At 36.9% G+C, this 13097-nt stretch overlaps 1 protein-coding gene across 8 annotated transcripts in view; it reads left to right on the top strand.

Moving 5' to 3' along the window:
* TJP1 (tight junction protein 1) overlaps nucleotides 1-12821 on the top strand; it is a 275807-nt gene extending 262986 nt beyond the window's left edge. For 5 of the 8 annotated variants that reach the window (XM_019477545.2, XM_019477540.2, XM_059714817.1 and 2 more), the window contains 5 exons: nucleotides 2370-2521; nucleotides 4224-4701; nucleotides 5441-5658; nucleotides 7849-7992; nucleotides 11296-12821. In XM_019477545.2, coding sequence (XP_019333090.2) covers nucleotides 2370-2521; nucleotides 4224-4701; nucleotides 5441-5658; nucleotides 7849-7992; nucleotides 11296-11390 — 1087 coding nt within the window. In that variant the 3' untranslated portion in view covers nucleotides 11391-12821. The remainder of the gene's footprint in view (nucleotides 1-2369; nucleotides 2522-4223; nucleotides 4702-5440; nucleotides 5659-7848; nucleotides 7993-11295) is intronic. The other 3 variants (XM_019477550.2, XM_019477543.2, XM_019477541.2) reach the window with 2 other exon arrangements.
* The last annotated feature ends 276 nt before the right edge of the window (nucleotides 12822-13097 follow it).

Below are 13097 nucleotides of genomic sequence, written 5' to 3'. Positions count from 1 at the left end.
GAGAATAGCATACGCACATACATTTTGTGTAATACTCTCTTTAAGAGGTACTGTTTTCAGATGCATGTTCAATTTTTTTAAAAGTCTAAACTTGTTGCAAGTCATCAGTGCACTCCCTTTCTAAACATTAAGTAAATGCCACTGTATCAGACTCTAGTCCTATAAACAGAATACATATAACCAAATATCAAATACATAGCCTTAAAAATAGTGACTAAAAATAAGCCCACAATAAATGAGAAGTTACACAGGCTCCATTGGCATATAAAGATTTTTCATGTTCAAAACTGATTTTCATAGCTTTGAAAGAAAAAAGGAATTGAATATTAAAATGGTATTTTAGAAAATTGTTAGGAAAAAACTTCCTTGAAGCTTAAGTAAAAGAATAGTTAGCAATTAAACTTCAGTTTTATTTTATGAATCTATTCCTTTATCTTAATGATAAAAATGTTAAACTTCTAGAACAACTAAAATATTTTGGTTAACCTATTCATAGCTGGATGACAAATAGGAAGCAACTAGGGAGACCTGGTTGTCTTATAGGCTCATATTTCTTTTTAAAATGAATTTAGAAGCAGTTTGCTTTTTTTCTAATCTCCTAGAAGGAAAAAGAATCACAATAACACTTACACAACACAAACCATGAACTGCAGAATTTAAATAAATAAATAAGTAAATAAATAAATAAATGAAATACTGTGTATGTGTGTGTATCTATAGCTGCATGACCTGCAAACACAGAAGGTTGTGGTAATGGTTTGTCGCTACAACTGAAGCATGTTATCTGCTTAGTTTTCATTGGCATATAGGAAGGAGGGTGGGGGGGGACTATGTGTACTGCTAGAAAACCTATTTTCTTGCTACAGTATAAGATGCCATTTCTGAAAGAGTTTCTTTTCTTTTGTGTTTCCACATTACACTTCTGCATTTACACTTGTTTTAATAGGCAGAAATAAAATAGTTTATTTGAAGGTGTAACTACAAGAATTTTTAAAGTTGATTAGAAACATTTAAGCATGGACTCTGATTGGGCTGGTAATTTAACACTGAACTCTTCATTTATATAAACATTCTCATCTGGCCAACTGAAGTGCAGTATGAGCAATACCATATACACAGTAAATGGCCCAGGAATGGGATGAGCATGACTTAGTAAAAAACATTTTTTTCAGAGTGAAGTAGAATATAAATGCTTTGTTTTCTCAATGTGTTGTAACAGATACATGGGTATTCAGACTTTAATATTAGTACACACTTAACATTACTTCTAGAAACTATAGATGAGTAATCCTTTGAGGATTTTCTTGCCTGTGGTTCACTGACAAAATATCTCAAAGCATAGTATATGATCACTATGTTTACACATACATGAATGCATGCATTAGAGGGGTAAGCTTGACTAAGTTAATGTTGTCTCTCTTTTTTTGTACATTGTCTTGTCATATAAACAGTTCTAGCACTAACATAATGTTTGAATTAAGTAATAATATGCTTAAGATAGAATGACCATCTTTCTTTCATTCTTCTATTGCTGTTTGCTTTGCCATCACCTAGATTTCTTGGCTCTTACACTAGCTATGACTACTTGAAAAGGAACATCAAGTGGTAAGACTGCTGTTGATATGAGGATGTTTTAAGGTGTCCTCTCACTGTTACATATTTATCACAGGCATTATGTGCACCGAAATTTAAACACTGATTCTGAAAATAAGTTTTTAAGGTATTACAGTCAAAAACAATTATAGGTATTTGTGAAATTGGCTATTTCCTGAAACATTGACTTTTGGGAAAAATACCTAAAATATATGGAAATATTAGAAATTTAAAAATTTAAAGTGTCTACCTTATGCACATAAAGCTAGTGAAGCTTAAGCTAATTGCTTTTCTAATTAAGATGGCATTGTTGAAATATCGGGTGTATTTAGAAAATGTCAGTTACAGTCAATCTTATAATTCCATACCCAGTTACGCCTTCTTCAAAATATCCTAATTCAATTTAAAATTGTCCTACGAATACCTGATTTATAGTTCAGTTCCTTAATTGAAAATCCATCAAAACTAAATTTAAAAATGAAAGATTTATAGGTAAATATTACAAAAAATACACCTAAAATGTCATCTGCATTTTGTTTGCCATTTTTTGGTTTTTGTTACTAATCCTTTTAAAGATCCAATGTTGTCTTGAAATCTCTTGTGCTTATAATGAATGTTTTTGTATTTAGGATTGGATGTTAAAGAAAATGTGTTTAATGTTTATAGGAAGAGATGCAAATCAGATGATCATAGGAAGAAAATCAGTGGTAAATGCATAAACTGAAAACTTTGAAACAGGATGCTTAGAAAATTATTTTTCTTTTTTTTTCAAACAGGGGGAAACCTACTGATATTGAACCGATGGATAGGCCTGTTGGTGAAAAGCGCTATGAGCCAGTTCCTCAAGTTACTTCTGCTGTTCCTCCCCCACCTCCAGTACAATATACACAACCACAGTCAATTAATAACAAGCCTGCACTTTCTGAGGGTATGAAATCTGAAAATTGACACATTAACTTTATGCAGATTACATGTCAGTAACTCTGTTTAATTAACTCCCTGGCACAAAATTCTGTTACTGTACGACTTCCTAAATTGAGCCATTTTATACATGAATTTTTTTGTTATTGCTATACTTTCTACTTCAGTTAAGCAAAAAAAAAAAAAAAAAAGGCAATGGAGTTGTAACTTCCCAGGACTTTGTTATTTAAAGATGCAAATTTCTTAATTATGGAGGAATTTTTGAGCTCTCTTAGCACTTAAAAATAAAAACAACTTGTGTGTCAAGTACCAAGGTAGATATTTAAGCACTAAACAGACATGGAGCCATTCTTCTCTGACTGGTTGACATCTGAACCAAAATTATTTACAAAAGTTTTTCATAATATGTAGACTGGGAAATCATCTGGTAGCTTTAAATAGTTACTTAATCAAGTGGCCAAAGCTAGCTTTGACTATGTGATTTTAATAGCCTCAACAGTAAGCATACAGTTTATCAGTTTTTTTTTTCTCCCAACTTCACCCCAACCTGACTTTGAGCGTGAGTAGTCCCCCCCAGCAAGTGTTCAAAAAGATCATTTTCAGCTTTAGTTTAGGCAGCCTTAAGTCATAATGTCCTTTTTTCCAGCTGTTTGTAGCACATTTGTGATCATATTGCAGTTTAGTTTTTGCTTGATGCAAGCTGCTTCATCTATTCCAGTTCATACAACATGTGTGAAATTTGTATAGTACAAATCAGACAAGTATATGTACCTTAACATAACTCGTGTTTATATAGAGGACCAAAAGTTGCCTTAGTTGTGAAAAACTAAGAATGGGGCAGTTGGCCTCCTTTTGGGCTCCACAATTCAAAAAGGATGTGGAGAAGCTTGAGAGAGTCCAGAGAAGAGCCACGCGCATGATCAGGGGTCAGGGAAGCAGACCCTACAATGACAGGCTGAGAGCCCTGGGGCTCTTTAGCCTGGAAAAGCGCAGGCTCAGGGGTGATCTGATGGCCACCTACAAGTTTATCAGGGGTGATCACCAGTATCTGGGGGAACGTTTGTTCACCAGAGCGCCCCAAGGGATGACGAGGACGAATGGTCACAAACTACTACAAGATCGTTTCAGGCTGGACATAAGGAAGAATTTCTTTACTGTCCGAGCCCCCAAGGTCTGGAACAGCCTGCCGCCGGAGGTTGTTCAAGCGCCTTCATTGAACACCTTCAAGATGAAACTGGATGCTTATCTTGCTGGGATCCTATGACCCCAGCTGACGTCCTGCCCTTTGGGCGGGGGGCTGGACTCGATGATCTTCCGAGGTCCCTTCCAGCCCTAATGTCTATGAAATCTATGAAATCTTTTCCTAGAATACATAATTAATACTTCTTTTAAACATTAGCTTAATTTTAGAACAGTTCTTTAATCCTTAATTTTGACACTGAGAATAACAAAATCTTGACAATGCAATTGTAACTTACTATATTGAGCTGTCTGGGACTGGGAGAAAAATCCATTAAAATAATGTTTCTCCTAATATGGTTTGTGAATTTGCTACATCAGAATAATGGGAAAAAAACAGATCCTTCTCTTGGGATTATTAAAAGTGTGAGTTTGTTATAATGTGTCACTGGGGTCTATAATTGAATATTAAGGCTTACATGTTATGGATTTTCCATGTATGACTGTTTCTTCAATTGTTTGTATTACAGTTAACTCTGTGTCAGTAGATTTCCAGAATTCTACCATGTCTAAACCTGACCCTCCTCCACCTCAGAATAAACCAGCAATTTTGAGATCTTCCAACAGAGAGGACACTGTGCAGTCTACTTTCTATCCTCAGAAAAGCTTCCCTGACAAGGGTCCACTTAATGGAAGTGAGCAGACTCAAAAACCAGTCACTCCTGCTTACAATCGCTTTACAACAAAACCATACACAAGTGCTGCCAGGCCATTTGAACGCAAGTTTGAAAGCCCTAAATTCAACCACAATCTTCTGCCAAATGAAACTCAACATAAACCAGAATTGCCGTCAAAGTCTCCAAATTCTCCTCAACCAATTTTAAAAGCACATGGCTCATTGCAGCCTTCTGAGTTTGACAGTGGAATGGATACATTCTCTATACAGGCAGACAAGCCTAAATATCAACCAAATAATGTTAATGCTGTGCCTAAAGCCATTCCTGTAAGGTATGATTTTTCATTTGTACATTTTTAGTTTAAGAAGTTGCTTGAAAAATCACGTCTTTTTGCTGTGCTTCTATTCTGTGGTTTGTTGCTGTTAGTCTGACCAGACTCTGACCTATAAATGAAGACACTTGACAATACAGCAATTACAAATGGCTTTTGGGAAGATGTGTGAGATAGACACCCTTTTCCTCTTCTGTCTTTCTACATTCAGTCTCTCATGTTGAAGTTTGTTCGGGTGTGGTTCTTATTCTTGATTTAAGTCTTTTTTAAGTTTTAACATACATCTTACTCTGAGCAACCCCTCTCCAGAAAAAGGAGCTAGGAGTTACTGGGATTCTTCAGAATACTATTACAATTTAGTCCAATTAGGCAGTGCTGTGGATCTGGGAAGACTGTTTCAGCACAATCTCAAAAAGTGAGTTTTTAAAAACCCAACTAGTTCTGAGTGATCGAAGATCTTGAATTAACTGGTGCCTGGGTCATTTTCAAAGTTAATTTTTTCCCTTGCTTTTCAGCAAGGATATTCTTTCTCTTGAAGCTTAAACGAAAATTATGTTACTATCTGTGGCTGCTTAGATACCCCACACATTTGATCTGATCACTTAACTTTCTTAAAACAGGACTAACCTAACAGGTCTGTCCATTGGTAAATTAATCCAGTAGAGTGTGCTACTGATTTGATGGAGGAAGGTAGTAGTATATAAAAAAGCCAAGCTTAATCTGTATCTTTCATATTTAGCCCTTCAGCTTTGGAGGATGATGAGGAGGAGGATGGACACACTGTTGTAGCAACAGCAAGAGGTGTGTTTAACAGCAATGGTGGTGTATTAAGCTCCATAGAAACTGGAGTTAGTATAATAATACCACAAGGAGCCATCCCAGAAGGAATAGAACAAGAAATCTATTTCAAGGTCTGCAGAGACAATAGCATCCTCCCACCATTAGACAAAGAGAAAGGTAAGAGTTGGCTTTATGTCTTAATAGAGCATCTATTAGTTACGTGCTGACTGCAAAACACAGGATAAGACATACTGGGTCCACAATGTTCACAAGTGAGGAATACATGGAAAAATGGTTCTGTTCAAACTCTTTCAGGTGGGACAATAGTTCAGGGCTTCTCTTTTGACTAGAGGTGCACCGATACATTGGTCCAATATCGGATCAGTACTGATATAAAGAAAATTGATCGTATCGGAAATTGGCCTGATGTGGCCGATTAATTTGGCCAAGAAATGTGCAGCACAGCGTGCAGGCAGCGAGGAGCACAGCCCAGCAGCTTGGAGAGCAGTGTGCAGCTGGAAAGTCTGATGTGGTGGAAGGGGAGGGCAGATCAAAGCCTCTGCAGTGAGGGAGGAGTGGGGCTGGGGCAAGTGCTGTCCAGCCGGGGCAGGGAGGGTGCAGGACAGAGCTGGATGGCTCTCACTGTTGTGCACCACTTGTTTGGGAGCCTTTGGTCTGGTGCTTGCCCACTCATCCAGTGGCCCCTGTCACTGTACCCACTGCTCGCCAGCGCTGGCCCTTTAAGAAAAAACAAACAAACCAAGAAAACCCCCAAACTCACCGCTACTGCAACAGCCTTGGGGCTTCGGGGGCTAGTGCAGAACCCCCCACGTGGTGCGGGGCAGCAGGGATCACCCCCCACTGACAGGAACGGTGAGCCAGGACTCCTTGTTTTAAAAAAAAAAAAAAAAAAAAATATTCTGGGAGCTGGGCCAGCCATTGCCAGGCTGGGAGAGGGGTGGGGAATGAGCCTGGCTGATTTGGGGATTTGGAGATTCGGCAGCATCCGAATCTCTGAATTCAGTCAAATAGAATTGGGACAGGGATTCGAATCATCGAATTGAATCGCTGTCCCTTGAATTGGCTGAATCCGAAGCAAATACTAGCTGCCTTGTACAGGCCTACCAATCTGGTGCGGGTGCCACATGCAGCATTCAGCCCTGTCTGGCTGTGCTTGCTAGATCGTCCAGTCCAGATTAGGTCCGCAGATCAGCCATGTGGACAGGACTGCTCTGGTGCAGGTGCTGCATGCAGCAAGTGTCCTGGACTGCCCCTCCCCCCCCCCCAATGCTCCGTGCAACACTGTACTGGAGCCAGTGTGCATGCTACATGTAATGTCCATGCCAGACTGGCCCACAGGGTCAAATTAATTTGATACCCTTTCATTATGATACTGGGTTCCAAGTCAAACAAGTGAGACTTCTTTTTTGTCTTGCTTTCCAGACAAGTGCATGAGACTGTCACTGAATGATAGTTGCTGTTTCCTAGAATGCTTTGCATAGCATATTAAAATGACAAAATACAGTTCTTAGCCCAGGAATGCTTTCAGAGCCCCTCTACGTGTGCAGGTAAAGGCATGATGGGATCTAGTGTGCCTCCTGCTATCCCACACATGCATAGAAGGAAGTGCGATTATGGGATCATGCATCAGATCCATCACGCCTTTTTGCCACTGGAGGGGCAGCCCCAGATCGGGCTGCTTAACAGTTAACCAGGAAATTGCATAATACATGCAAGTAGTAGAGGGCCTTATGCTAATCAGTTTATTTAATCAAAAGACATTTCAGAATGTAGACAAATGGAAACCTGTAGTCATTTAGTCAGACTGTACATACTGCCCTCACCTCAAGAAGTCAAGGGAAAGCTTTTTCTACAAAAGGATTCTGCTTCAGGAGTGCTGCCATTTAAGCACTACTGGTACGTTGTACAAAATATGATTTAAAGCAATCTCAGATTTATAAGCTAAATCTAGGGTTAATTTAGGGAGCATGATCTCATTACTTTCTTCAGTGCTTAAATGCAAAGATAAGCTGACAGATCCTTCTATTGTGTCTTCTGACTCAACAGTAGTGTCCTAGACTCTTGCGCAATTTTGTGACCCATCTGCCACATACAACAAGCACATCTGGAGTGCTTCATTCACTTTTGCAAGTTCCTTTTCCCTCAGTTCTCATTATTGCCCACAGTATCATTAGTAGAAGCTGTTGTTTGGACAAGGTTCATACAAATTATTCAGAGGCATTTATGAAGTAGTCATATGGCATACCAAACAAAAGAAAATATTTTTTGAAGTAAAATTGAATTTATTCAAGAACCATGGATTTCTTTTAACAAACATTTTTGTTGTTTTTTTTTTTTTAACTGTAGGTGAAACGCTGCTCAGCCCCTTGGTTATGTGTGGGCCTCATGGACTAAAATTCCTGAAGCCAGTGGAGCTGCGCTTACCACATTGTGCGTCAATGACTCCTGATGGTTGGTCTTTTGCTCTAAAATCCTCCGACTCCTCGTCGGGTATGCTGTCCTCCCTCTGTCCTTTTGGGGCTTTTGGGTGCTATCGTATAATTTAAGTTCACTTGGCTAAAGGTGATGCTGTGTAATGTATAACTTGATCATTGTATTTGTGTCAAACTCTCCATTTCACTTTCATTACAAATGTTTCTTCTCGCGTTTATTCATGATACAGATTCATAGTTAAAATCATGATTGACAGCAGAGAAATACAGTAATGTCTTTTTTACCTTACCATTGTTCCATTCAGTGTTACCACTATTTCTGTGTGTCTTCCTTCTTGAGGACTGTTACAGCTGCAAACACTTTGAAATGATATTTGCACTAAAATTGGGGGGAATGAGTATGTAACCCTAATTGGCCTATGTACCATAAACTAATGTTGTTTTTTGCTTAATTAACCATATAATACTTTGGCAAATCATAAGTTTAATCTGCATGCCAAATCACTGTTTTTAATACCTGTTAGCTGTTTCCCTGTTCGCAAGTTGATGACAGTTTAAGGGAACCAGTGTTTCTGGTTTACAGTTCACCTCTAATGTAGCTGGATTTTCCGCAAGTCTCTTACTTGTTTCCACCTTTCGTCCCAGAATAGAGGTGGTTGTTATTTCTTAGTTAACATTGCAACCTGGTTGCAACTTTAAGCCTGTTTTTATCTCTACACTGTCTTCTACTTCCATCCTCTTACATGGAACAGGGGAAACAGTGTTGGTTGAGATTTTACACAATGACTGTTAGCCTAATTTCTATTTTATGTAAGTTTCAAGCAATTTCATGAAATGGCTGTGAATTTAAGGAGACCTCAAAATCAATGTCTTTGTGCATTTGAAAGTCTACAGGTTTTATTCAGCTACTTTCTAACGTTATAGTAGAAATACTTATACCATTAATCCATACACATACATATAATACATATAATCTAAAAAATACTTGAAAATGTACTTAAGAATACATTTTGTCTTTAAATGTTATATTCACCTCTTGTCACTAATGTATCTATCTGTCAATACCAGTGTGTTGACACTTGAAAGATTAGCATATCAGTCTCCATGAAGGGGATCCAGTGATTCAGACAGATTAATGGCAATAATTTTTGGGTTTTAATCTATTATTGCATGTACTGCATGGATATACTTTGTGTGTACATAATTGGAAGTGTTAAAATATTGACACTTAGGTTTAAAGATTCAAAAATACATGACAGCTACATAACTTTAAAAAAAATTAATTTTGTAATTGAAAAACCTGTTCATGAATTTACTTGAAATGAAAACACAACTCTTAGTCTTCTCAAATAGTAACTTAAATATCTGAGACAGATCTGTTGTCTTGTGTTAAGTGTGTGTGAGAACATGTAGAAGTACTAACACTGTGTGTATTGGCTTTATAAGGCTACATTTTATTCTGTTTAACTGAAATGGGATGTGTATTATAATCTTGCTCTATGACAATTTCAAAAGTAGGCAATTCTGTCTTCTGATATGTAAGTAGACCATACTGTGTCTTAAATAAATTATTATTTTCTCTCTTTTTACATTAGCTGGTTATGGGACTCTGATTTTTCAGATGCCTTTAGTAATGGTTTCCAGCATTTTGTTACTTTTTCTATTAAATCTTTTGTTCTATCTCAGCTTATTCTAAATTGTTTTTATGCTCTGTTCATAAATTGGACTTGACTTGCTCATACTAACCTGTTTTATGCTACACTTAAGTCAGGTACACAGATTTCAGACTCTTAATTCTCCTTTTGACACTGAGTATAGAGAACTTAACATTGCATCTTTAGCTGGATGCAGCAGTACATTACGTTGACTTTGATTTCATACTTGTTGCACTTATTAGTTGTGCAAAGGACTCAAGTGAGTGAAAAATTGCAGGAAACTAATCTTATTTTCATCTTGGGGAGTAACAGCCATAGGTTGCATTCATTAGAATCAAATGTTTGGCACATATTGAAAGAAGAAAAATCTCCTGATTTAGAATACTTCACTAATGAGAGTACAAGCTGCTCTTATTACAATCTAATTTAACCCTGCATTAATATACTCTGGTATTTCCTAAGACATCTATCTTCAAATTGAGAAGAATTGAAGTATTTACAGGCTTGACAATCCTCCAGTTTAAAATGACTAGCCTTTGCTGAGTGCAGTAGTGTTTGGTTTTAAATTTTCTGACCAGACCAAGATAGCTCTTGAGTCATTTCTGGTTTTTCTTAGTCTCCACATCAGATGTTGTCATCACTTCAGCACATTGTGTACTTCATATTTTTGTTTCCATGAGTTTTTCTCCAGAAAAGTATGTGAAATGTATTTGCATCTCCTGTAACAGTTCCAGACTTTTGAAATTTGTATGTAGTTGAGTTGGCCTAGTCTGTTGTACAGGTCTTAAGGCAGATCTAGTTTTGGCCCACTGTAGTGAAACAATGTAGTGCCATTTATTTTGTAAACTTTAAAGAACTTTGATGTATTTTTCTTGCTAATCTACTTCTGATGTGGTAGAATGAGGACACTGCTTTTATACAGCATTATACAATGGATTATTAGGTCAGCAAGTAAAGAAAATTTCTTCAAATAAAACTACAGGGGACAATTATATATGCAGACTAAAATAACCTCTGAAGTCTGGCCAAAGGGTAACTTGGATAATGCCTCAAGTGACCACAGATGAACAAGAAATCAATGTTAAACTTTACTGAAAGCAGATTTCTTGTTAAAATACCAGCACAACATTTTTCTAAGATTAGTGGTTTTCAGTCATTTTTATTGCACTAGTGCTATACTCTGTTCAGAGGCGAAGTTGGTGTTCTAGGTCCTTTCTAGGGTAATTCTTGTAGTATAAAACAAAATTTCCACCACTTCATAGTGACTGGTAAGAACAACTGATCCTGAGCTTATGACCATATTGTTTTTGAAAGCCAGTTAAGATGTTCTATTTTGGGGCTTTTAATATAGAAGTCTTAGTCGGTGCTTATGATTTAGAGGAGAGTTTGGATGATTTGAAGGGGAAGTGCTATGTTGGTGCATTTCAGAATAAATCTGCATATACAATGATTTTGGAGTGCCACCAAATCTATTTTTGAATAAACCCAATAATGAGTAATATATTATATTACAATGTCATACCATCCTTGAACTCTCAGGAGTTACATGAATAAAATACTAACTAGGCTCTTATTGTAAAACACGTTGATTCTGAACTAAAAGTTACTATCAAGAGAGGGGGAAAAAAAACAACACATGCCTATTTCAAGATGTATACTGTTTGATACTGGATACTAAACACCAACATTGTGTTTTCCTCCCACAGGTGACCCCAAAACCTGGCAGAACAAGTCTCTTCCTGGGGATCCAAACTATCTTGTTGGAGCAAACTGTGTCTCAGTCCTAATTGACCACTTCTAATCCCTAAATTAACTGAGTACATAATGTGAAACTGAAATGGACCTTACATATAAACTGAACCACTATCAAGTATTAACTGTTCTATAAGCGATAATGGAACTTCTTGTTTAAGCATCTTGCTCTAACTAACAATGGTTTAGCAAGTACACTCTTGAACCATGGTCAGAATACATGTCACAAACAGGGAGTGTACAGTAGGAATAATGTGGGGTGCGTGTGGGTTTCTGTATGTTGGGGTTTTTGTTTTTAAAGGACACTGCTAATGTTTCGTTGTTGAAAAAGTTTAAAGTACCAATGGGGGTATATTAAGAGGAATTGAATTTAGTTCATAGTCCACTGGTGGAAATACATAATTTGGCCTGTCTTTTTACTTTTGTTTGTTTTAAAGTACACAAGACTATATCCTGGTATCAAGGTTTTTAAATGACTCTTTGGTGTACATGTCAAATAATGTGGCGATAAACTTTGGCTAGCACAACTTAGATGTTTTCCTCTACTAAGAGGGTAATGCAAGCACGTCTACTTACTGTGTATGAAAACATTGTCATGGGAAAGAGAGAAAGCATGTGAGATGACTATGGTTCAGTTGCCTCTCTGGATTTGTAAATTAACCACATTACAGACATATTAACCAGCAGGGATGCCTTACCCTCATGTTTTTAATAGTTTTAGTGCTCATAGTTCTCTGTATTACTAAGTTTGTATGGCTTTTGTGCTTACCTAGATAATATATCATGAGACAGATTGGGGCTTGAGGGAAGGGAAAACTTGTTAACTTGTCAGTTTAGAGAACAAGTGCTGTTTGTGTTGAGCAAGCAGAAGAAAACCAGAAGAAAATGATGGTATGTTTTCTGCTATGCATTTAAAAATTTAGATGTTATAGAATGCCTGTATATAATGCGTGCATACCACTTTTGTTCTTGGTTTGTAAATTAACTTTTATAAGCTTTACCTTTTTATATATATAAATATATATAAAAACAAAACAGTTTCTTAAGGATATCTTTGTATTCTCATACCTTTTGAGCCTTGAACTTTGACATCTGCAGCAATAAAGCAGCATTTCTACAATACATGAACAAGGACATTTTTTTTAAATGCACAAAGTTGTTACCTTTTTAATTGCTGCATTTAAAGAATATAAATATAACTCAGAATTCTCTACTTTGGTTAAATTCTTAAAGTATCCCTACTGTAATTTGTGATAAGGATGCTGTACTATGTGCCCTGAAATGTATTTTTTTACTAATAGACAGTTTATTATGGCACATCAGCACTACTACTGTTTAGATAATATACCACTGCATTCTGTTAATCAGTTATTAGCTTTTCAGGTGTGGCTGATTCTTTTTCTTTGCAGTTATTAAAATTACACCTTTCTAAATATACAGAATAAAACTGTTTTTAAAATAATAAAGAAGATTTCTAGTATCTTATTGTTTCTGCAATGCATTTTTGTGCACATTACCAGAGCAGTTTTCTGTGTTTTAAGGCTGAGATTCTGCCACCCTTACTCAGGTTGAGTAGAATTATACTTTGAGTAGCCTCACTGAATGGTGTATGCTGTCACTGCAAATTATTTGGGAAGTGCAAGTGTGATGTGACCTTAGTGGGGCTACTCAGAGTTATTACTTGATGCAAGTATGAATGGCAGAATTGTATCCTGTATCAACAGGTTGACATTTGGCTCAGACCAACTGCAAATTG

Source organism: Alligator mississippiensis, chromosome 11 (genome assembly GCF_030867095.1).
Source record: "Alligator mississippiensis isolate rAllMis1 chromosome 11, rAllMis1, whole genome shotgun sequence".
NCBI classification, from domain to species: domain Eukaryota; kingdom Metazoa; phylum Chordata; order Crocodylia; family Alligatoridae; genus Alligator; species Alligator mississippiensis.
The sequence above is the reverse complement of the archived record's forward strand: the minus strand, read 5'-3'. Positions and strand labels throughout refer to the sequence as shown.